Source organism: Artibeus jamaicensis, unplaced genomic scaffold, assembly GCF_021234435.1.
Source record: "Artibeus jamaicensis isolate MK-2021 breed Jamaican fruit bat unplaced genomic scaffold, CSHL_Jam_final contig_540, whole genome shotgun sequence".
In the NCBI taxonomy this organism is placed as follows: Eukaryota; Metazoa; Chordata; class Mammalia; order Chiroptera; family Phyllostomidae; genus Artibeus; species Artibeus jamaicensis.
In genome coordinates, this window is record NW_026521879.1 from 2,951,838 (window position 1) to 2,979,131 (window position 27,294).

At 36.3% G+C, this 27,294-nt stretch overlaps 1 protein-coding gene across 5 annotated transcripts in view; it reads right to left on the reverse strand.

Annotated features, from left to right (window-relative positions):
* The window catches only part of CADPS2 (calcium dependent secretion activator 2), a 621,734-nt gene that overhangs the window by 203,556 nt on the left and 390,884 nt on the right, over positions 1 to 27,294 (reverse strand). For all 5 annotated transcript variants that reach the window (XM_053669960.1, XM_053669959.1, XM_053669957.1 and 2 more), the window contains exon 9: positions 25,040 to 25,106. In XM_053669960.1, coding sequence (XP_053525935.1) covers positions 25,040 to 25,106 — 67 coding nt within the window. The remainder of the gene's footprint in view (positions 1 to 25,039; positions 25,107 to 27,294) is intronic.

Below are 27,294 nucleotides of genomic sequence, written 5' to 3' on the forward strand. Positions count from 1 at the left end.
AATTTGCCTTTTCTTTCTGTTTTCTCTTAAATGTTGTCTTTACCATTATCCTGTGGTTTCATTATGCAATTTCTAAAAGTTTTATGTTCATCCTGGTTAATATTTGTTGTATTTCTTGTATCTCTTAATTCATTACTTTTATCAATTTCAGAAGTTTGTTCATTTATCTTCTCAAATGCTGGCTCTGTTCTATTTTTCCTTTATTCTGTCTTTCTTCAAATTCTCTCAGAAGTATATTGGAACTTGAGATTGTTTCCTCCATATCTTTTAACCTCTTTATGTATAACATGTTTCTTCATTTTGCCACGCTGAATTTCAATCATTTCCTCCTATTATACCTAATACTTCATCATTAACTACTTTGCTAATTTTCTCTTTAGATGTGTCTAACTTATTGTTAACCTGGGAGAAATAGACAGAAAACTGTACTTGAAAAATAACTAAATAAAAAAAATAAAAATAAAAATAAAAGACTGTTTTAGACTCTCACAAGTTTTATAAAGCCTTGTTCCAAATCTGTTGTTCATTTTTTATAGTGTTATGTTATTTGTTGTTTTGTCTTTATATTTTGAACCTCCTTATAAATTTCATCACCTTAAATACAATTATTTTAGTTTATTTATGTGACAGTCCTATTGCTGAAATTGAAGATGTAAATTATTGGTTCTTTTTGGAATTTAACTATGAAGTCATATTCAGCACAGTTTTATCTGTGGTTATTTTATAAAGCCTAGGTTAAGAGCTCATCTCTCCCAACATGACATTGTTCTAAAAAACATGTAAGTATTGAGGGATGGGGGTTCAGAGCCCATGAAATCATGACTTCAATTCTAGATTTCACAGATAAGGAAAATGACTCCCCAAGGTCACATGGAAGGGAACGGTCACCTTGAGCCTAGAACACAAGCCTCCTCAATCCAGTTAGGTATTCCCTCCAGTATAACACATTGTATATAATAACTCACATTCTGAAACTAAAAGATAATTTTATTCCAAAATAAGAAGACAATTACTTCTTAACTTCTGGCCAAGTTATTATTTAAGATAGATAAATATCTAGATATCTGGAAGAATCTATAATCAAAGACTACTAAAACTACTAAAGGTGTGGAACAGAAAGAAAAGTGAATCGAATGGCAAATGATTTAAGGTATTATCCCTTTATTAATTATTTTCTCACATACTCAATAAATTACTTTTTAGTAATTATTGATTTTGTCTTAATCAATATAACATTATAATCCTTTGATATGTTTAATACTTCTCTTAAATTTTACTGGGCCTGAATTTAATATTGTCATCCTTTTTCTCTTTATGATTTTCCTTTTGTTTTTGGTATATCTTACAATCGCCATACATATGGATTTTGGTTTTTATTTCATTCTGGGAATCTGACTGCTAATAGTTCTAATAGGTCCATTCAGTTCATTTATAGTAAAAATGGATATATTTTGCCTTTGTTTTTGCTGTCTTCTGTTACACGAAGATAGCAAAACTTTTTTTTCTTTTTTAAAAAATGCTTATTTATTTATTTATTTTTAGAAAGAGGACGAGAGGGAGAGAAACATCAATATGTGGTTACCTCTCACATGCTCCCTACTGGGGACCTGGTCTGCAACCCAAGCATTTGCCCTGACTGGGAATAGAACCAGCAGCCTTTTGGTTTGCAGGCCTAAGCTCAATCCACTGACCTATACCAGCCCGGGCAGCAAAACTGTTCTCTGCACCCTAATCTATTCTACACTAGTTTATTCTACACTTTGGAAGTTTTCAAGTACAGCATTCACCCCATGTTTTTTCCATTAATTGAAAAACAAAATTATTGATTGTCTCATATAACTTGAGTAGAGCCTGTTTATTGCTCCATTTATTTTCTTTGACAAAATCTAGAGTTTTAAGTTTCACATTCTGTTAAAATTAATTACTTTACAACCTTAACTTTTTTAGGAATTATTTTTCATCTTTATGTGTGAATCAAAATATTTTATAACAGTACTTTAGGTTTAGCTATTTTTTTCTATCCTTTACCATTACTCTCTTTAATTCTTTTAGATTCTAAGTTTCATATTTCAAGCTACTGTACTTATTCATGTTTCAAATATCAGCAGTTCCTCTTTAAATATTTTAAGGAAGGCAAATCGTATAATTTCTGAATCTCCACCCAAATGAGAATATCTTTCCAGTGTTTTTATCCATAATCAATTTCTTGGGTCAGTACTAAATTCTCAAGTCACAAAATTTCTCATGAATTCTCCATAGCTGTAACTCCATTCACTTCTGTAGTTAAGCAGATGTCTGAGGGAATACCCATATTTTTAATTAAAAATATTTTGGAAGAAGTATTTGTATGAAGATCTCTTCTCACCAAATCTTCTAAAAGGTAGAAGTCTCCATATTAATACTAATTTTTTTTAAATATCAGAAAATGTTACTTTTATTTCCTCTTCCCATTCAGATAAGCAGGTTTTTTTTGGTATGTTGGATATTTTCTTTCTTGCCTTAATACTTGCCACTGTGAGTGGAGTGTCCATTTCAGTTGTTTAGAGCTTCTTTCTTTTCTTCTACATTACCGATTTCAATTTATGCAGTGCTCATTCTGCACATTACTGCCTAAAATGTGGACATCAATTTGCTACCAAGGTTTTTTTTTTTGGGGGGGGGGTGGTTTACTGTCATATTTCTGTCAGATATCTTTTATTAATCGTAGCGAACTCTTATCTCATTTTTACAAACTTTGCAGTAGTCTTATAAAACATAAGATCAATATATTTTATTTTAATATAGAATCTCTTCATAGTTCTCTATTAGTTCCCCCAATACTCTTTTTATCTATCCTTGAAAAAGACAGAAGTCTGCCCTGGCTGGTGTGGCTCAGTGGATTGAGCACGGGCCTGTCAACCAAAGTGTTACTGGTTCGATTCCCAGTCAGGGCACACGCCTGGGTTGCGGGCCAGGTCCCCAGTAGGGGACGCATGAGAGAGGCAACCACATGTTGATGTTTCTCTCCCTCTCTTCCCTTATCTGTAATAAATAAATAAATAAATAAATAAATAAATAAATAAATTTAAAAAATCTCTTTAAAAATTAAAAAAGAAAAAGAAAAAGACAGAGTCTTTCAAGGTCTGATATTTGCCAAACAGAAGGAAATCCTGGTCAGCTCCCCTCCCTCTCCCAGCAGAGTACTGACAATTGCTTCTGTTGCAGTTGTGTGGCTCTCTACATTCAGGGGCAAAACGAGTCTTTTGAAACTTAGTTTTCATATAATTTTTTGCTTTCAACAAAATTATGAAAAAACTAATCTAGTTATAAAAAGACAGAATATTGAAAATAATCTTTATGATACATCATCTTATGTTGGGGGCATCTAACTCAGGAGTTAACAACACATTTGAGAAACTGAGTGGTAGTACTGTGAAAAAACTTCCATTCCTGTCAAGTTATTCAGGTGAGCCAGGTCTCCGGGAATATGTGTCTAAAATAGTGATATGACTTTTAAAGAGAAATTAATGTGAACCCTTTTTCATTCTAGAATAATATTTATTTACAGATAAATTGGGAAGAGACACCATATCAACTCATTAAGATAGGCATTTCCAATAAATTTTATTATGTTTAATTGTTCTTCAAAATGTCATATATTTATGTGCTTTCATGTATCAGTTTTATGCTACTTGTAATTGCAATTATACTTAGAAACAAAATAAATTTTTAATACTTAAAGGCTTGTGGTTACAGGAGTTTTCTTTTTCAGATGAGGTAGTTTGACTTGGTTTGTTCAAAAAGAGGGACAAGGAAAAATAAATGTGGGTGTTTAGCATAAAAAGAGCTGATGACAAAGCGATTTTTGGAAAAAGGGTTTTTTGTCCTCCATGTGGTATTCTTTCTATCTGATCCCTCTGTTCTCTGGTGTATTTTTTATTTAGCTTAAACAACATATGCATTGCCTTGCGGTTTTGAAAGCACTGAGTTTCAAGTAACAGTATCAGCAGGATTGATTCCTTCTGATAAGTGTGAGGGAGAATCTCTCTCCTAGTGTCTGGGGACTTGCTGACAATTTTTGGCATACTTTGGCTTGTAGAAGTTTCATCCACACCTCTGAAATAATCTCACAAAGCATTCTCCCTGTGTGCATGTGTTACCAAATTCCCTCTTTTTTAGAAGGGACCAGCCACACTGGACTAGGGGTGCAGGCTTCTATATGACCTCACCTTAATTACACCCACATGCTGTCTCCAAATAAGGTCACATTTGGAGGCTCTGGGGGTTAGAACTTCAACATAAGAGGGTTTTATTTTTAGTCTAATTTTGTAGACTTTTTAATGATGCAGGATAGTGTCATCAAGATGATTTTGAATCATTATATTTATTTCCTGAGAATAAAATTCTGTTGGGGAAGAGTCATCTAAATAAGAATTAATGGAGAAAAAACTAATAATCAATTTTCAATGGCTATAGCTGAATATATAGTCACAATAACATTTAGATTTGATTTGGCATATTTTTAACTGATTTAATATTTTTATTTTTGAACTTGCATCCATTGCAACTATTTAAACTTATGATGATAAGTTTACAAGTGTCTATAATTATACAAAATTATTTTAAGGGACATATTAGTTTGAAGACTGACATGACTGCTCCTTCCTATCTGGTCTTCTAGGAAGGTGTATTGGGTCCTCTTATTATCTTTTAGAGATATGAAAATTAGCCCTTCATTGCTTACTGGCCAGAATGGTAAGTAAATCAGTTTCATGTGCATTTATAATTTTTCATCTTCCTCTGTGTTGTTATGGATATTTCCCCCTCTTTCTTATTCATTCATTCAACAAATATTTAGGAGGCAAAAAAACTGAAGATGGAGGAGGAATAAGTTGAAGCTACACTAACCTGTTCCCAGGACCAATCTGGAATTACAAATAAATTGTAGAAAAATCATCCTGAATAACCAACTGTGCACTAGTTGAAGAGAAGTCTTATAACCACAGACAGGCAGTAGAAGCCACATCACCACAAAGAGACTGGTAGGGAGTGCAAGGGAGGCACAAGAGGGCTGGCCGGGCTCCCACAGGTGGCAGCTGAAGTTTCAGAGGGGTACTGCAGTGCCCAGGGGGCTCCCCCTGAGAAGTGTGGGGTCTAAACCCCAAACTGGGGTACACAGCCACCAGCACCAGAGGAAGAAAGGAACCCAAATAACATTCAGCTGTGAAAAGCAGAAGGTTTCTGTCTGCCAGGGAGAAATGTCCAGAGATGCAAAAAGCCTCTTAAGGGACCAACACACAAAATTTCATTTGCAGCCACTTATGCTGGGCTCCAGCATAGGGAGGGCAGAGTGTACTAGAGACACAGGAGGACAGTCTAGGGGATGGTGGCTCTGGGGAGAGAACTGAAGGACAACCTCAAGGATTCTTGTGCTGAGTCATTCCCCAAACTTCAGAAGCCATCTTTCTTAGTACTCCTCACCAAGTGGCATCAACCAGAAGAAAAGCAATACCCCACTCACAGGAATTACTCTGCCCCACCTTATAGAACTTAAGCCAGGCTGCTGAGTATAGCTTGATCTATAGCATTGGTTAGTTTAAGCTCTGAGATTATAAACTGACCCTTCCCATGCCCATACTAGTAAAGCCAGCCTTGGTGTGCAGCTTAGTTCGTTATCCACACACACAGGACAAGTAGAGGGAAAGACATGCTATGAATCACTGAGAGATTCAAACATGTTTCCCAGGGCCAGTCACAGGCAGCGTCTGGGAAAGGCCTACACCAGGCTTTGCATATTTACCCAACACATAGAAACAAATATAAACAAGCAGCCGAAATGGGAACACAATCAAACAAACCCCACATGGAATAACAAAAGAATTCTCCAGAAGAACTAGATTAAATGGAGGCAAGCAATTTACCAAACTTTGGAGTAATGATTATAAGAATATTCAACACCATGAAAAAAAGGCATAGAAACCATAAAAAGGACCAGTCAGAAATGAAGAATGCAATATCTGAAACAACTAATACACTGGAAGCAAGAAACAATAGGTTAGATGAAGCACAGGACTAAATCAGTGATTTGGAAGACAAGGTGGAAAAAAACACCCAGGCAGAGCAGCAAAAAGAAAGCACAGTTTTTAAAAAATGAGGAGAACATAAGAAACATGTTGGACAATGTGAAGTATAACATCCACGACAAGGGGATACCAGAAGGAGAAGAGAGTGAGCAATGGGTCAAAAATGTATCTGAATAAATAATGACCCAAAACTTTTCTAATCTGGTAAAGAAAAACATTGTACACAAGTTCAGGAAGCTCAGAAAGTCCCAAACATGTGGCCCCAAAAAAGGCAGACACTAGAACACATTATAATTAAACTGGCAAGGGTTAAAGATAAGAAGAGAATCCTAAAAGCTGTGAGAGAAAAGCAGGCAGTTACATAGAAGAGAACACTGATTAGACTGTTGTCAGATTTTTCAACAGAAACACTCAGGCCACAAGGGAGTAGTGTGAAATATTCAAGGTGATGAAAAGCAAGTACCTACGATTAAGGCTACTCTACCCAGCAAGGTTGTCATTTAAAATTGAAGGAGAAATAATAAGGTGCTGCCCAGACAAGAAAAAGCTAAAGGAGTTTATTAACACCAAACCAGTACTGCAACAAATATTAAAGGGCTTGCTTTAAAAAGAAGAAGAAAAAAAAAGAAAAAGAAAAAAATAGAAGAGAACAGTCTCACAATAAAATGGCAGTAGATATATATCTATCAATAATCACCTTAAATGTTAATGGCTTAAATATTCCAAACAAAAACCAAAGGGTAGTTGAATGGATACAAAAACAACATCCATATGTACTGCCTCCAAGAAACATATCTAAGATAGAAAGATACACACAGACTAAAAGTAAAGGGGCAGAAAGAGATATTTCATGAAAATAGAAAGGAAAAAAATCTGTGGTAGCAGTACTTATATCTGAAAAAATAGACTTTTTTTTAATGGAGAGTATCACTGATGGCAGGAAAAAGGGGGCATTGATCAAGTTATAGTGTGAATTCTGTTTTGTATTCCTGGAATAAAGCCTACTTGTTCATAGTATCTAATCCTTTTCATATTGTTGCATTTGATTTGATTTGCTGTTTTTTTTTTTTTTGTTAAGGATTTTGCATCAATGTTCCTGGGGAATGTTGATTTGTAAATAACTTTTTTGTAATGTCTTTCTTAGATTTAAGTATTAAAATTATGCTAGTCTCATAAAATGAGGGAGGATGTATTATCTCCGTTCCTTCCTGGTACAGGTTACATGATAGTGGTTTTATACCTTACTTAAAGTGTTCGATAGCATTCACCAGCAAAAGTATCTGGATCTGATGTTTTATTTTAAGGAATGTTTTTTTAAAAATATTTTTTATTGAGTATGCTATTACAGTTGTCCCATTTCCCCCATTTCATTCTCCTCTGCCCCGTATACCCCCTCCCACCCACATTCCCCCCTTTAGTTCATGTCCATGCATCGTACATATAAGTTCTTTGGCTTCTACATTTCCTATACTATTCTTAACCTCCCCCTTTATTTTCTCTACCTACCCCACATATGCTACCTATTCTCTGTATCTTTTCCCCCTTCTCTCCCCCTCCCATTCCTGTTGATAACCCTCCATGTGATCCCCATTACTGTGGTTCTGTTCCTGTTCTAGTTGTTTGCTTAGTTGGCTTTTGTTTTTGTTTTAGGTGTGGTTGTTAATAATTGTGAGTTTTCTGTCATTTTACTGTTCATATTTTTTATCCTCTTTTTCTTAGATAAATCCCTTTAACATTTCATATAATAAGGGCTTGGTGAGGATGAACTCCTTTAACTTCACCTTACCTGAGAAGCACTTTATCAGCCCTTTCATTCTAAATGAAAGCTTTGCTGGAGCAATCTTGGATGTAGGTCCTCGCCCTTTATGATTTCTTTCCAGCCTCTTCTTGCCTGTAAAATCTCTTTTGAGAAATCAGCTGATGGTGTTATAGGAACTCCTTTGTAGATAACTGTCTCCTTTTCTCTTGCTACTATTAAGCTACTCTCCTCTTTAATCTTGGGTAACATAATTATGATGTGCCTTGGTTTGTGCTTCCTTGGGTCCAACTTTTTTTGGATTCTTTGAGCCTCTTGGACCTCCTAGAAGTCTATTTCCTTTACCAGATTGGAGAAGTTCTCCTTTACTGTTTGTTCAAATAACTTTTCCACTCATTGCTCTTCCTCTTCTCCTTCTGATACCCCTATAATTTGAATGTTGGAACGTTTAAAGATGTCCTGGAGGTTCCTAAGCCTCTCCTCATTCCTTTGAATTCTTGTTTCTTTATTCTTTTCTGGTTGGATGTCTCTTCTTTCCTTCTGGTCCACACCACCAATTTGAGTCCCAATCTCCTTCCCATCATTATTGGTTCCCTGTACATTTTCCTTTATTTCACTTAGCATAGCCTTCGTTTTTTAAATCTAATTTATGACCAAATTCAACCAATTCTGTGAGCATCCTGATTACCAATGTTTTGACCTCTATATGTGATAGCTTGGCTATCTCTTCATTGCTTAGTTGTATTTTTTCTGGAGCTTTGATCTGTTCTTTTGTTTGGGCCACTTTGTTTTGTCTTGATGCACCTGTTCTGTGGTGAGGGGTAGAGCCTTAGGTATTCACCTAGGAGGGGTAACCCACATTGCTGTGTCGAGGTGCTATATGTGGGGAAGGCGTCTGAGAGGGAACAATGGCTTTTGCTCTGCTCTCTTCCAGCTTTCACTCACTTCCCCACTTCCCACAAGCAAACTGAGCTCTTCTGGTGCTGATTTCCAGGTGGGTGAGTTTGTGTTCATTCTAGGACCCTGTGGGTCTCTCCAACAAACTCTCCTGTGAAGCTGGGAGACTTCAAAATCATGGTTTTAGCAAGAGAAAGAGAAGGACCCTACATAATGATAATGGGAATAATCCAACAAGAGGATATAACCATAATACAAATTTATGCACCCAATACAGGAGCACCTAAACATGTAAAGCAAATCTTGATAGACATAGAGGGAGAGATCAACAGAAATACAGTAATTATTGGAGATTTTAACACCCCATTGACTTCAATGGATAGATCTTCCAGGCAGAAAATCAACAAGGAGACAGCAGCCTTAAATAACACACTAGATCAGATGGATTTAATTGATATCTTCAGAGCATTTCACCCCAAAGCAACAGAATATACATACTTTTCAAGTGCACATGGAACATTTTCTAGAATAGACCAAATGTTAAGACATAAAAAAGTCTCAATAAAAAAAACTGAAATCCTGAAATCACGCATCTTCTCTGACCACCAATGCTAAGAAACTAGAAATCAACCACAAGAACAATGAAAAACATGGAAGCTAAATAACATGTTATTAAACAATGAATGGGTCAACAATGAGATCAAGGAATAAATCAAAGGATACCTTGAAACAAATGGAAATGAGGACACAACATTACAAAATCTATGGGAAACAGGACAAGCAATTCTATGAGGGAAATTCATAGTATTACAGGACTATCTCAAATAATTTTAAAAAAAGAAAAAAATTTCAAATAAACAATCTTATTTCATATTTAAATGGTCTTGAAAAAGAACAACAAAGCCAAAGTGAGTAGAAAGAAGGAAATAATAAAGACCAGAGCAGAAATAAACAAAATAGAGTCTTAAAAAATATACAAAAGATCAATGAATCCGAGAGCTGGTTCTTTAAAAAGATAAATAAGATTGGCAAATTTTAATCAGATTCATCAAGGAAAAAAGAGAAAGGACCAAAATAAATAAAATCAGAAATGAAAGAGGAGCAATAACAAGCGACACCAAAGAAACACAAAGGATTGTAACACAATATTATGAACCGCTATATGCCAACAAACTGGACAAAATGGATAAATGCCTAAAAACATACAGTATTCCAAAATTAATTAGCAAAAATCAGAGAATCTGAATAGACACGTTACATTTCATGAAGCTGAAGCAGTAATCACAAAACTCCCAAAAACAAAATCCATGGACCGGATGTCTTCACAGGTAAATTTTACCAAAGATTCTAAGGGAAATTAATACCTTTCCTTTTCAAAGGATTTCATAAAATTTAAGATGAGGGTAGACTCCCAAACTCATTTTATGAGGCCAGCATTATTCTAATTCCAAAACCAGATAAAGACATAGCAAAAAAAATTAATAGGCCAATATATCTCTGATGAATATAGATGCTAAAATCCTCAACAAAATATTAGCAAATAGAATACAGTAATATATCAAAAAGATCATACACCATGATCAAGTTGACTTATTCTAGGAATACAAGGTTGGTACAACATTCGCAAATCAATACACGTGATTCACCATATAAACCAAATGAAGTATAAAAACCACACGATCATATCTATAGATGCAGAAAAAGCATCTGATATAATTAAATATCTTTTTATGATAAAAACTCTCAGCAAAGTGGGAACAGAGGGAACATAGCTAAACATTATGAAGGCCATATATGACAAAGCCACTATACAACATACTCAATGGGCAAGACCTATAAGTGTTCCCCTTGAGATCAGGAACAAGATAGGGATGTTCATTTCACCTCTCTTATTCAATATAGTATTAGAACTCCTAGCCACAGTAATCAGGCAGGAAAAAGAAATAAAAGGCAAATTGGAAAGGAAGAAGTAAAATTATCTTTATTTACAGATGACATGATATTATATACAGACAACCTCAAAGATTCTACCAACAAACTACTAGAAGTGATAAATGAATTCATCAAAGTTGTAGGATATTAAATTAATATACAGAAACCAGTTGCACTTAACATAAATCAGTGGAACAGAATAGAGATCCCAGAAACAAACCCATACCTTTATAGTCAATATTTGACAGAGGAAGCAAGCATGTATGTACAATGGACTAAAAATAGCTTATTCAATAAATGGTGTTGGGAAAGTTGGATGGATACATGCAAAAAAATGAAACTAAACCACCTTCTTACATCACACACAAGAATAAATCCAAAATGGTTCAAAGACTTAAATGTTAGACTTGAAAGCATTAAAATGCTAGAAGAAAATATAGGCAGCAAAATCTCAGAAATTGCTTGTAGCAATATTTTATTGGATATATCATCCAGGCAAGGGAAACAAAAGAAAAAAAAAACAATTGGGACTACAACAAAATTTTCTCACAGCAAAGGTAAACATTAACAAAGTAAAAAAACAACCCATGGAATGAGAGAACATATCGTAGATACATCTGATAAGGGATTAATATCCAAAATTTATAAAGAACTTAAAAACTCAACACCAAAACCCTGCCACAAACAACTCAAGTAAAAAATGGGAAAAGGACCTAAATAGACTCTTCTCCAAGGAGGACATACATATTGATCATTGGAGAAATACAAATTAAAACCATATCTCAGACCTGTCAGAATAGCTAGCTGTCATCAATAAATCAACAAATGAGTGCTGTCGCAGATGTGGAGAAAAGGGAGGGAACCCTTGTGCACTGTTGGTGGGAATGCAGACTTGTGCAGCCACTGTGGAAAGCAGTATGGAGATACCTCAAAAAACTAAAAATGAGTCTGCACTGTTACCCAGCAATCTCACTTCTGGGAATGCATCTGAAAGAACCCAAAACACTAATCAAAAGAACTTAAGCATCCCTGCATTCACTGCAGTGTTATTTACAATAGCCAAGATATAGAAACAGCCTAAGTATCCACCAGTAGATGAGTGGATAAAACAACTCTGAGACATTTACACAATGGAATACTACTTAGCTTGAAAAGTAAAAGGAAAGGAAAAGAAAGGGAAGGAAAGAAAATTTTACTTTTTTGTGACAGTATGAATGGACCTAGAGAACATTATGCTAAATGAAATAAACCAATCAGAGAAAGACAGCATTTCACTCATATGTGGAATCTAACAAACAAACTGAACTAACAAGGAAAATAGAGACAGGCTTCATAGAACAGGATGACAGCTGAAGGGCAGGGTGGGGGTAGATTAGAGGGTGGAAAGATTGGGCAAAAAGGACAAAAAGGACAACATGGACAACAGTGTGGTGATTGCAGGGGTGAGGAGGTATAAGTGGACTAAGTGGTAATGGAAAGAAATATAATAATAAAATGAGGCCAAAATACATATGCACACAGTCAAACAAACTGAAAGGGAGGGGCCCAAAATGAACAAAGAACCTGGAGGAATGAAAACATCTATTACAGATGGTAAATTCTGTCTAGAGAATACAGTTTAGTAAGAAGACGGCCAGAGAGGCAGGGTGGGCCTGAGTGACTTCATGCAGCGATCCATGATCGTGCCCTTGCTATCCAGGCTCAACAAACACTTTCTGTAAAGGGCAAGACAAATAATTTAGACTTTGCAGGCCATGTACAGACTCTGTTGCATGTTCTTCTTTTACCACCCTTTAAAAATATGAAAACCTTTCTTACTTAGCTCCAGAATTGTAAAAAAAATCAGTAAAATGGATTTGGCACTCACGCTGTAGTTTGCCGGCCTGGTCCTATACTAAGCACTTGAGGTTCTTCCAGCCAGAACTACCACACAGGGTTACCACAGAGACTTGGGAACACACAGAAAAAAAGACTAATTCTTTCTGAAGAAGTCTTCTCGGAGGAGATGGCATTTGAGTTGGGTTTTGAAGGATAAGAAACAGTACATGTGAAGGACAGCAAGCCATAGGGAGAGATTCTGTCCTTTGATAGGCATATAACATGGAGTATGGCTTTGCTGGTCCTGAGTTTCTTCATCTTTAGGATGGGTATTACAAAACATATTTTTCAAACTGGGGAAGAAATACAATGAAGATTTTTTTTAAAACCACAACAAAAAACAAAATCCTGCTTGAAAGTACAAAGTGCCTTAAAATGAAGTTTTTACCTCAGCATTCATCTTACACAAGCCAGGATGACTCAGGCCACTGGTGTGTGCACAGTGATTGCTGAGATTACTCAACGTAAGCCAGAGTGTTTGGAGCCTACCACTCAGCTCTCAAAACAGAACTCAGTGAGTAAGGGACAGGCATTGACATTTCCGTGTTGATTATGTGAGCCATCTGCATATTGATCTAAAAGTGAATTTTTTTCAGCTCCTCGCTTCTTCAAAGTACAAGTTAGATGATTACCTGGTGTAATTTTGAGGGGCAGTGTCAGGATCTGTTCCTCTCTCCCCAGCTTCTAATTTTTTCCATCATTCCACAATGCCTGGCATTCCGACACCATGGATTCAAGTCCTTCTTTAGAATGAAAATAGCTTCCTGGGGGTAGGTACGGGGGAGTGGGTCACCATAACTATCTATCAGCCAGACAAATGATTTAGTGCATCAGATTTACAGAAATGATGAAATGGAGATATTTGGCTCTGAGTAGATTACCTGGGGTCAAATTCTGTGTGCAAATTATTTAGTCTTTCTGTTTCTTTGTTTCCTTACACATGACATGAGGATAATGAAACTACCTAGTTGTGGCCATAAGGGTGTAACACACAACCATATGTCAGGAGCACAGTACAGTCCCTGTCTGATAGTAACATGTGTTAGCTACTACTGTTATTTGTAGTCAAGGCCAAGTGGGAACAGAGGCATAGTTTTACAGCCAAAACCATAAGTGAGAAGAAGGAAAACTTAAATGGGACTGAATATAAATGTTACCTAAATTATTGTTTTTTTTACATGCTGGAAAAACAGTATTGTCTAACATGAGCCAGTATTTCAGTCTAGAATGAAAGGTGTTCTTGTTCCTCTATATTGCAGAATAAAAGCTTCATCATTATGGAAAAAAACCAAATATTTATTGAGCATCTACTGTGATATTTTGTAGCCCTGAGGATAAAACAATGCCCTCAGTAGCAGAATCAAAAAAAAAAAAAAGAATAGAAAGGAAGAAAATCAATCTCACAAAGTGAAAATGGAGAAGACTGAATTACAAATAAACAATATATCTAAAATAATTTTGGGTGGTGAGTCGTTTTAAGAAAAACAAAGCACAGTAAAGAGACATGTTGAAGAGTGCCTATTTTCGACAGTGTGGCCAGAGAAGTGCTCCCTGAAGACATTCATTCTAAGGTATTTCAGTTAGAAGTGAAGGGGTGATAAGCCAGGCCTAAGAATAAACCTACCATTTAAAATGTAAGTCCCACTTTCATTTTGCCCTCAATTACTTTTATTTTTATAATAGAATTATTTTTTTATTTTATTACTTTTATTATTCCCCAAGTATCTTTGACAAGACCTTGGGCCAGTCGCTTTAATCCTTACATACTTAATTATGATTTTCTGTGACACAAAGACAACCATAACATACCTCACCAAGTTTTGAGAGAATTAGAGATAGTTGACATAAGAGCACCTAGCACAAAGCTTGCCTATTATGCAGTAGTTTGCCAATAAATCAAATCTAGCTGTGAGGGAACTGTCCCTTCCTCTCTCTATTTTTGTGTCTTCCAAGAATCATTCCACTTTGGATTAGAGATGTAGTTTGTTGCTATAACACAGTGACAGCACCTGACAGATTTGGAGACTGAACTGCTTTTGCAGCCATATGCTTTTACGCTGTGAGTGACCTAAGAGCTGTCTTATGCCATGACTTTCTGACCCCCAGCCTCACTTGGTGCTCCCCTTTGTCTCTCTCCCCACTCTCACAGTTCATCTCTTTCCATAAAGAACCTAGTGACTCTGTTGTGAAAAATACTTGTTGAATGAGTACATAAATGAACAAGAAAATGAAAAAGAAAGAAATAGAAATGCCTCTAAGTGTAGTTTTAGATATTAGCCCCTTCATTTCTAATGGACATGAACTTGAATATATATTTCAATGTCTGTTTTTAAATTTATTGTTCTCTCAAAACAAAAAAACCCTCCAAAACTCTTTATATAAATTATGTTCATATGTTGCTATGCATTAAAAATTTAGTTGGTAGGTGTAAGCCACCTAAAATGCTAAAAACATGCCTAATATTTAAGATCTTGACTTAAGAACGATCCATCAAAAGGCCACTTGTTTTTTCTGCATGGCCAAAGAACACAGCATTAAAATGAAAAGAGAGCCAACCACATGGGAAAACATATTTGCTAATGACACCTCAGTGGACAAGGGCTTGATCTCCAAAATATATAAAGAACTCACATGACTCCACTCCAGAAAGACAAAAAAAAAACAATTAAAAAATGGGCAAAAGACTTGAACAGACACTTCTCCAAGGAGGACATACAGAAGGCCCAGAGACACATGTAAAAATGCTCAGCATCACTAGCCACCAGAGAAATGCAAATTAAAATCACAATGAGATACCACCTCACACCCATCAGAATGGCCAACATAAACAAATCAACAAACAAGTGCTAGAGAAGATTCGGAGAAAAAGGATCCCTAGTGCATTGTTGGTGGGAATGCAGACTGGTGCAGCCACTGTGGAAAACAGTATGGAATTTCCTCAGAAAACTAAAAATGAAACTGCCTTTTGACCCAGCAATTCCACTGCTGGGATTATACCCTCAGAGCCCTGAAACACCAACCCAAAAGAACCTATGCACCCCAATGTTCATAGTGGCACAATTCACAATAGCCAAGAGCTGGAAGCAACCTAAGTGCCCATCAGCAAATGAGTGGATCAAAAAAACTATGGTACATTTACACAATGGAATACTATGCAGCAGAGAGAAAGAAGGAGCTCCTACCTTATGCGACAGCATGAGTGGCACTGAAGAGCATTATGCTAAGTGAAATAAACCAGGTGGTGAGGGACAAATACCATATGACCTCACCTTTAACTGGAACATAATTAACAAAAGAGAAAAGCAAACAAAATATAACCAGAGTCATTGAAATTAAAAACAATCTAACAATAGCCAAAGGGGAGGGGGCGGGGGCAGTGGGGAGAAGTGTTTTCAGGAACTACTATAAAGGACACATGGACAAAACCAAGGCGGAGGGTGGAAGCAAGCGAGGGAGGTGGGTTTGGAGGGGGGGGGGGAAGGGTGGAGAGAAAATAGACAACTGTAATTGAACAACAATAAAATAATTTAAATAAAAAATAAAATATACAGAAAAAAAGACTACTTATTTTTATAAGCAGTGTAAATGCTTACATCAATGTTCCTTTTTTCTTTATATAACTTGAATACAAGGTCCAGTTGCTGTATTATGCTTTATTTTTATGTGTTGTATTTCAAGCTAGCTTTAAGTAATATGATTATTTATTAATATAATGGATAACATGTTAACTATAAATTTTAAGATCTTTAGAGATACTAACTTAAAACCCCCAAAGCAAAAATCCTGCAGCTTTAAATGAATCACGTCCTTTCTGAAGCCATAGTAACTTAAATTAAGTATTACTCATTTTACTTAATTTTCCTTTTAGCATTTGTTAATTTTAACATGTTAGAAGTCACCCGACAGAACCAGAATGCATCAGAGACCTGGGCCTAGAGTGTCAATGGAGAGTGCAGCTGGAAGAGTAACTAAACACCAACGACTAGCAGAGCTGTCGCCGACAATGAGGAAATCTGACCCAGGAGGCAACTGAAAAGTGCAGTTTGGCTGCCAATACATTGGCTCCAGAAGCAACTATTTTCAAAAACTGATGATGCATTTTATGCTTCTTTGATTTTATTCTAGCATCCCCCAAACTTTCACATTTACCTTGTCTTTGCCAACGTCACACTAAATCACATTCCTGAGGCAAACCCTCCAACAAACCTGAGTGTAAATTTGAGTGAACCCTTCTGAGCAGTGTTAACGCCTTACAGCTACTCCTTTGCCAACCACTAACCAGACTGAGGATAATCTGGAGAAGCTATCCTCCGAAAACACTGTCAATATCCGTTGGCATTATGAGTTCGGATATGCTGCTGAAAGAAATGACAGGGACCAGGTGGTCATCCTGCTCCCTGTGCTCCCAGCTGGAGGCAGTCTGTGGTCCCCACTCTGCCCCGTCATCACCTTCCAGGGGATTGCATAGAAACAGGTGGTCTGATCTATTCTGATCTAGTATTCGTTTCCACCTCTCAGCTTACTTGTATGTTACTGAACAAAGCTTATGCAATATACTATACTGCACTGAAAATCCTTTCAGCAAAAGACAGAGCAATGATAAACATTTAATTTCCTTTACCCAAGCCACTCTTTGTAACTCCATAAACAATGGATTTGTTGAGAGCTGGGGCATATAAACAAACTTCAGTCTGAGGACAGCATCATTAAATTGGGTTTTGGCATCAGTACCTTCAGCAGGGCACTTTAAGTTGCTGAGGTCCCAGGAGAGATGTGCATCTGGTCTGGGAAACCTCCCATTTTGTTTTCAATTGCCAACCAGTTCAACACCTGTCCATGGCCACAGGTTTAAGTGCTAACTATGAGTTTTTAGAGACCACAGCATTCAGGTTTGCATGTTGTATTCCTTCTGCAGGGATCATGTTAACAGCTGGCAGCTTAGCAACTGCCACCATCTAATTTCAGTAAAGATTAAGGCTTAAAAATCCTTAGCTGAAAACGCTCTTGGCAGAGGCCAAAGGTGCTGTCAGAGTTATTATTATTATTTTAATCTCAGAGCTTAATTTAATCAAGAAAAATGAATATATCTTCAAGATCATGATGGATTTGAGGGGAATGTATATTTACTGCCTTGACCAAATGGCATAAGAAGATTTAGCAATCAGTGTACATAAATTAGAAAGAGAAAAAGGCAATCTTTTTAAAACAATGGTCAGAGTTATTCACATATATTCATTTATTTAACAAATATTTAGTTTCTACTCACAGTAGATTATAAGAAAGACAAGGTGTTAGTTTCATGGAGCATATATTCTTCTAGAAAGGTAAAGACAGAATAAGAATATATATGTAAATTACAAAGATAATTTTGATTAGAGATAAATGCTCTGAAAAAAATACAACAGGGAATGTGTCACCCCACTCAGGAGTGAGCTGAGTGGGGCATCAGATCGGAAAGACAGAACAGGCACATTTGAGGTGGCATGTGATCCGATACGTAAAACGGGAAGCTAGAATGAGCCAGCCGTGGGGAAAACAAAAGCAAGGTGGCAAAACCCCAACTGGGTTTAATACATATAGGGGACTTAATTCAAAGGCATATTTACATAGAAATCACATTAAAAAATAAACTCATATTATACATTAATTTGAGGTGCCTTTCTTTGGTGAGTGGGGTTGCTGAGTGGAGGCACTAAGCTCCAATTCTTGACATGGCAATTAATCTGGGGACAGAACATTACAAGTTCAGTGCTGTTCAGTGACAGGGGAGTCACGAAAGAGGAGGCTGGGAGCTAGAACATGTAACACCTTCTCTAGGGGCTGGTAAGGGGTCACTCTAAGCGTAAGGGAAAGTCATGGGTGGATTTGAGCAACAAATTGGCAAAATCTGAGTTATGCTTCAACTAGATTTCCTAGCAATGAAAAGATTGTAAGGAGAATGGCAGAGTGGAAGCAGTGAGAACTTGAGAGTCAGTGAGGATGCAGGAGTCCTGTGAAGGTGATAGTGGTTTCAGCTAGAATGGCAGCAGAGAAGACGGAGAGAACTGGATTTAAGTGGTAGACTGTTCTGGCTGTAGATCAATGTTCTGATTGACTTGGGGGAATGAAAAAGGAAGGGGTAAAGATACCTAGGTTTTGGTGCAAGTATGCTGAAATATATGTCAATTTTACATTCCAAAGAGAGGTTTGAGAAAGAACCTAAATTAAAGATGGTATGCATTTATTTAAGAAAGGTTTATTTTTTACTATGTGACAGGCATACTATTACAAATTTCTGTTAAAACATATACAAATATATACAAACACAGCATATTAAAATTAAATCTTGTAAAACAATTTTCAAAAAAACTATCTCCACTAAAATTTGCAGATGTCACAATTCTGCACAATTCTCAAGTATAGGTCCTTTGCTCTTTCATGTAAGTATGAGCTATAAAATATGAGGAGTCAGACATTTCCCTGGAATCTAAACCTTAAAATAACAGAAAATTTAAGGGAGCACAGATAATGGGTTGGTAAAAGAGAGAAATTTTTGTATTGGGATCACTGACTGATCCCAATCAGAAGAATCTTGAGATTCTTCTTACCAAATGCAGCCCAATTCTCACTCCATCTTCTCTCTTTTAAAAATTTTAGCACTTAAGTTACAAAGTGATAATTTTAATTATATTTTAGAACTATTTGGAAGAGTAAATGCATTAGGTTAATGCTCAAGAATAAATTCTATAAATAAACATGGCTATTATCTTTTCCCCCTTTGAAAAACTCAATTATCACAAAGCAAAAGTTATCTTAAAAATGAAACCTAAATAAGAAAAATTGTTTTCCTTTGATATTTTGTTCCAAATAGCCCCACAAGAAGCTTTCAATTTTCTTACATTTTGGAGATATGCATTCAAAAAGATAAACTAACACATGCAACTGGACAGATGGTGGCTACTGAACATAAAAAATGACTTAAATTTAAAAAAAAACAACCAAAGTTTTGGTGAACATTTAATCACTGATGAGTTATCTAAAACTTTATATTCTTACTTCATATTATAGGTATCTGTGCCCCTTGGCCTTGCAATTTCATATCCATAGACATACTCCCAGATATACATAAAGTTTACCATGTAAGTATTGCAAATATATATTTATTCCAACATTGTTTATTTTTATCATATTTTATTTTCAGATTTTATTTATTTATTTTTACAGAGACAGAAAGGAAGGGAGAAAGAGAGGAAGAGAAACATCAATGTGTGAGAGATGCGTTAATGGGTTGCCTCTTGCATGCCCCTAACTGGGGGCCTGGCCTACAACCTAGGCATGTGCCCTGATCAGCAACTGAACCAGCAACCTTGTGGTTCCCAGTCTGGTGCATAATCCACTGAGCCTCATCAGCCAGACCCCAACATTGTTTATTTTTAAAAAGGGAATATAAATGTCAAAAGAGGGAAATTGTTATATAAATTATGTTAATCTATACTATGGGATCGATTATTCATTTAAGAGAAGAAAGTGGATTTTTATATATTGACATGGCATCTTGTCTGTTATATAAATGTGATATGCATTTAAAGGGGAGCAAAAACAATTCACAGAAGAAATACATATAAAATGACTCCATTTAAGGATGAAAGTTAGCAATGGTTATGTGGCTACTTCTGGAAAGGGGACTGGAATATGGTGACAATGCTGGTATGGGTGCTTTTTGTACCCATTGTACCCATTGGGACCTTTTGTTTTCTACCATAAATACCTCTGGATGGTGTAACTGTTTCCTACATTGAGCATGTTGTGGGTGTGTACATTTTAAGTCAGTTTAAAACATAAAGCTGGAGGCCACTATCTAATGACTTTCTTGATCTGACAGTGGTATATCTGTTCATATTACCCTAAGCAAACATCAGCTGACGTCCCAGGACAAAACATGGACCACATGATTTTATGCACAGTGGCATTCTCGAATATGTGACAGCAGCCTGCTGTGATGGATCTCCATGTGTGCTGAATGTTTCAGATAGCAACAGGCAGGGGCAGCCATTTTTTACGTTTAAAGCAGATTTTGATGGCACATCACTAACAGTGCTTCTCATATGTTTGCAGCAGGTACAAGTCACTCAGTGGCATGTCTGACTATTTACAGCCTGTGCCGATGCAGCTGATATGTAATTAACATTTTGTATTGATAGCCTGCTGTTGTTTGCAGCAATGTCAAGTCTTCATTCTGACACGTCGACAACAAGCAGTGAACACTCTGGTACAGGGCTAAAATGACTGATGTCTACTTCAGTTTCCAGTGATGTCACAGGGTAAGTGGCCTCCATGAGGCACGGGGCTTTTTATGCCATCACTCACTGGCCATTTCTTTAATGTAGTAACACAGTAATTATTAACGTGTGTGTCTGTCTTCAGATTAACTGTGGCTGTAGTTGTGCACATCCATTTAATCATGGCACACGACAAAGGAAATGGGAACTTCATCTTTAGAGTCTGACAAAACTGAATTGATCCCTCCACCACATATTAATGCTGGGTATAATTTTGGATAAATTATAATTCCTTTGTCTATCAATTTTATCTGTACAATAAGAAAAATAATACCTACTCTCAAACATACCTCATTCTGAGGAGTAAATGAGATAATGTGTTAAATAAAAGTGCTTTACATAAATGCCTTCCACAGCTGCTTAATGAATATTACATTAAATATAGCAATAATTGTATTAATAGATGAATGCTTTTCAGGAATTTTTGAATTTATCGCAGAATATGTAATTCCTGGGGGCACAGAGTTATTTCACTAGGCATTAGCAAAACAAAGAAATATGAAATAATTCAGTTTGGTTAAGTCATAAATACAAAGAGAATTTTAAAGCTATTAAATTACAATTAAAATGAACTAAAATATTTTAGAATCATAAGTACTTCGGACCAATGACATCCTCCAAACCTAGTACTAAAACACTGAAGAAACACAAAATAAGTAAGAAACACATGTAAACTTAATCTTCGTAAGATTTCAAATATATTCTTCCAAGTCATAGTTCTTCAATTCAGCATGAACCCTCATTTACCTTAATTAAAAAACGCAGCCTCTTTAAAAAAAACATGAAAATCTACTTAATACTGTTAACTATACTGGCTTCAGAATCTAAATGGAGACCAAAACTAATCTTACTTAGAAGCTAAATAAACACCCCACATTAATAAATTATTTATTTTCCCATTTAAAATCTGATTGAAATGTTTACGTGAAGGTCTCTGAAAAGTCTCTTTTCTCCTCCACGGCTCCTTGAGTGTTCACTTTGAATAGTGACTTGCAGCTGGCCACACCTGACTCTCGATCAGTTTTTATGAGCACAGATTCTTGGGCTGAAGGCTGGTCTTCAGCCATATCGCTCATATAATACACACTCACAAGCGGCGATGAGATTCACATTATCACCAGAGCACTATTCTGCTGAATGCAGCAGCTGACACAGCAGGGGTATGCTGTCCTCCCTAGAAAAAACAGCTTCTTCACCCTGACTAATGCAGCCCACAGGTATGGCCCCACACACTGTGTGCAGACAGGATGAGAGCTGTCTTTAAAAATACTAATAGAAACTACCTGGGTCCTCCAATGGCTCATTCTCATTGAATCTTCATACCTGTCCACTCTGATGTGGAAATGTCTTTCAAACATTCAGTTTGCCTTCCCAATACATTTGGAATTGAGAGGAAGATTCAACTGTATTTAAAATTTCAAACAGATGCCAAGTTCTGGTATTTGTATCTCAGTATGTTAGACACGGGATTCTCAGTGTGAGTGCATGTATGTACACATATTTGTGTAAAGATATAAGGCTTAAATGTGACTTCAAATATTAAGAAGGTGTCTCAGGGAGAAAAAATCTGAACTGATTACAGTTTGGTGACTTTTTTCTAAATTTTAATTGTAGAATATATGAATTTATCTACTTTTGTTCAACTTAAAATTTGCCTTTTAAATGTTAAACATATTTTTGTCACTGGGAGAACTTTCTAGCTCCCCAAATTCATTGTTAATGTTCCTCATACACAAACCAATTAATGATCTCAATGTATTCTAATTCCTTCTTTTATTTCCAAACCCTCTTATGGAGTGATAATCAAAGTATACTAGTTTGACCTATAACTTCTGACTCTCAGGATCATATGCTAGAAAATAAGGTAAGGAGTAAAGGGCTACCCTGAACCAAACCTGGCCAAAAGCATAAGGTAATCATTTGACCACTCCAGGCTGACCTAATAAAGAACAATTTTTCATATTAAAACAATATGAAAATTAGCCTGCTGTCACTTAACCAGATCTCCAGTGGCCACTCCCTGATTCATTCTCATAAGTGCAATGCAGCAACTGAACTCCTTGGTATCTCCTGAAAGAGTTGAAAACTTACTTCCACACAAGAACCTGCACCTGGATATTTAAAGCAACTTTATGCATACTTGCCAAAGCTTAGACACAAGCAAGATGTCCTTCAGTAGGTGAATGGATAAATAAACTGTGATTCATCCAGGTAATAAAATATTATTCAGTGCTTAAAAAATAAAAGCAGTCTCAAGCCATGGAAAAACCTTAAATGTATGTTACTAAGGGAAAGAAGCCAATCTGAAATGGCTACATACTATATGACTCCAACAATATTACATTCTGGGAGAGGCAAAACTATGGAGACAAAAAAGGCCAGTGGTTGGGAAGGGGAGAAATGAACATGCAGAGCAAAGAGGACTTTTGTAAGATTAGAGCGAGCAAGACATCTATAAATGGTAATAAAATCAAAATGTCCAGAGAGATCTGCACTCAAACTGCTTGGTAAATGCACTTCAGTTCTTGTGTCAGTGTGAAGAAATTAAACCTAGAAACAAGAGAAGATGACTTACCGGTGTGGTTTGTAGAGGACAGAATACCAAGAAGTCAAAATATGGGGGTCTACTTAAGGCAAATGCTTGGACTTTATATCAAAAGACTGTCAGTGTGTGTGCACATGTGGGTCTATCTTTGATTGAATTAGTTCATCAAATACTGGTTCTAATCGGACCTGGAGAACACTATGCTAAGGGAAATAAACCACAGAAAGACAAGTACCATATGATTTCACTCTTATTGGGAATCTAACAAACAAACCAAATCTAACAAATGAAACAGAGACACACTCATAGATGGAGAGCAGATGACAGCTGGGGTGGGTGGGGAAGTCGGGGGTTGCAGGGATGAGCAAAAAGGAAAAAGGACTCATGGACGTGGACAGCAGTGTGGTGATTGCTGGGGGGAGATGGGTACAAGGGGACTAAATGGTAATGGAAAAAATGTAATGAAGACTATATATTAAAAAAATAAAATAAACGAGAAAAAAAGAGCAAAAAAAAGGTTACATTTTAGCCACACACACACACACACACAAAAGAGAGAGATAGACTGGATGCTTGCCATGTAGATAAAACTATTTTGACCAAATTTATATATTTTTCATGAAATTTCCATGCTATTATGCCACATAATTTATTCGGCAACTGATAGATGGCCATATTTCTAGAAGATAGCAAATGACAATTTTCCTTCCTTGGCATTTCACCATGTCATTCTGATTTAGATCATTTAAGCTTGCTTAATGTGTGGCTAGGAATCTATGAGATGGTACATGTTTTCTGTTAGGAATTCCAAGAATTAATTTTTTCATATATTTCCAATGGAAATAAAGTAGCTTAGGTTTATCATAGAATAAAATGACCATTAGTTAGAAAGTTATTCTTTAATGTAAATTTAACTGAATGAGTATATTCTATGAGCAAATGTTATATCTATGATTCAAAAAGAACAAAAGATAAATCTACAAAAGAATTAGCCCAAACTGTATATTTCAGCAATTTGTCTGCATTCAGAATCCTATCACAAACAAGTCTACCAGTCAAGGTGATTTAAAGACATAATTATGTAAGTAAGTGATATATATGGCACTCGTACACAAACGAGTGTTTTGATGCATTACGTTTATCTTTAAAATGTCAGAATGATGCACTGGTACTCAAGGTATGGTCTTGTAATCCTGAAGATCATCAAGATTTTTTCAGGGGATCTTTGAAGTCAAAACTCTTTTTATAATATTCAGATATCACATGCTTTTTTCAGTTATTTTCTCATGAGTCTACAGTTTCCAGACTTTTCCAGTGGCTAAACTTGATCTGATATTGCAAGAGGTTGAATGGAGGAGATGTTATGAAATACAGCTATATTCAATTAAACCAGACACTAAAGACATGTAGAGAAGCATAAAAAATGCCACTCATTTCACTAAATTGTTTGGTTTGGAAAATAGTTGTATATAAAAATGTAATTTGTGTTAGCATGTAATAAACTTACTACTTTTATTATAAAATAAATTAAATATTTGAATATTTTCCATTTTAATTTCTCATGTAGTGAATATTGATAGATAAAGCCCACAAAAAGAAAATTTTGAGAACAGCTGTCTTAGAGTGATTAACAGGAAAAAAATTTACTGACCTGAACAAGAACAAAGTAACGTTTTTTCCATCTTTTCCAAACCTTCTGTCCAAGGGCATACAGATATCTGGTAAGAAGAACAAACAAGCAAAAGAATACATTACAGGAGTAGTGTTGTGGTTCTGTTCGTTTGGAATCCAAGACAACATGCAGCTTCTGTCTCACAAAGTGACTGAGCTTATTCTAGGCTCTTGAAATGCAATTGATTTATGTGGCTTATCAATTTGTTAGTTCATACCCCTAAATGAACGAAGTTGGAGTTACAAAGGATCATCAGGGAACCAGCAGGAATTTTATTCCTACACATACTTCGTAGGATAGACAAAGGCGATGGATTGAGAAGATAGGTCTCAGAGGGCAGCCTGGGCAGGAGCTGGATGCAGAGCAAAACCTCTGGGGTGCAGGAAGGGTCTCTGTCAAGCTGAGTGACCCAGGAATGTGGCTGCACCAACCTCAGTTTCTATTTCCTCAACTACCAAGTGAGAGGACTGGATACGCTGATTTCTATGGCCCGCGCCAGGCCCATAATCTGGGGGGTTACCTGATTTATGGAAGCATCTTGCTGCATATATTCCAAACTATGAAATTCTGACAATAATGAAGGTGACACAGTGTGATTTAACATATTTCAACCAACACTTTTGTTTAACTTTGCAATGCTACTAGTAACTTGAATTAAAATGATTAAAGTAATCAATCATTTAAAAATAGAACTTTCATTCTTACTGAATATACAGACGTAAGCTTAAGTATTGAGGAAAAAAGAGGAAATTAAATATTAATCAAGTGTGAGCATGCCGTGAAGAGCTATTTTAAAATACCATAAAACTAGACACACACCTCCTACAAAAGTGGAAAACGTTGTTAGAAGTTTAAAATATAATAAATAGACGCTTAATTCTTAAATTAAAGTAAGCTTTTTCAATATTTTATCACAGACTCTTTTTATGTAGTGAAGGTTTAATATTTAGATGCTATCAGACTAACGCAATTTGTATACAATTTTGAGTAACAAAAAAATCACTACAGCTAATTATTTTTAAGAGCTTATAGTCTCTAGACTTTTACAATTTTTAAAACTAAAATCTTCACTTTATTTTTTAGTTTCTATCTCATTAAAACATTATCTTGTATAAAACAAAGCACACATACCTTTTGTCCCCTTTTAGAATAAAAAAGTAATGGGGATGTTGGCTGAGGTGTGTTGAAATGAACGGTACTCGTACTCACTACCAGTGCAGTGTGACATAAGACCACCTTTCTGTAAGCTAACAGGGCACTATGTAGAAACAGCCCCAGGTTTTCATCCTGGAACTTATTAGGGAGAGAATTAGCTATGCACATCGAGATGTGCGCTGCATGGACACACCGAGCAGTATTATTTCCATTATTGAAAACAACAACTTAGGCATTTAACAGTAGGTGAATTATTTAATAAATGCTGTCATATGCATAGGAAAAAACACCATGCTGTCACTAAATTATATTTTTGATAAAATTGGAAACTTAAAGAATATCTCACTATAGGATGTTATGCGAAAAGCACAGATTCAAAACTAAACACATAGGTAATGATTTGGAGTTTGTAAAACATATGTGAAAGAAATATTCCGAAATATTAGTGGTAGTTATCTTTGAGTGGTGGGGTAGTGGATGATTCAAGTTTCCTTCTTTATTCTCTGTGTTTTATAAATTTTCAGAATCACTCAAACAAACAAAAAACCCTGAAGTTACTAAAAGTCAAAATACAAACCAGGCCCCTGCCCTGGAAAGCATCGCCCACACTGGCCCAATCAGTGCTCTGCTTTCCTGCGGTCACGTCAGCTCGCTGGCGTGTCTGGGGAACCTGTACAGTACTCGGCTCTCACAACACCCTTGATACCGTACCATCTGTGCTTGGGAAGGAATGTGAATTCATTTAGTTCCTGACAGACATCTACAGCCACTGTTGTCACCTGTTCACTCTCCTCTCCTGAGGTCCCCTTAAAGCCCTTTGCCCCACCTTTGCTCTACCCTCTAATTCGTCTTCTGTGAGTTTGGTGAAAGGTGTTTAGCTGCTCTCTTTCTGTCTTTCCTTCATAATTCTCCTCTCCTGAAATGCACACACCCAACCTCCCGTTACAGGGTTAACAGCAATGACCTCTGGAGCGAGATGCTGTGGACACAACAGACGCCTTCTGTAAAAGTGCACTTGCAAGATGTGCACCAAATAGCTGCCTAGGAGCCAAGGAGTCCTTTGTAATAACCTTTGCCTG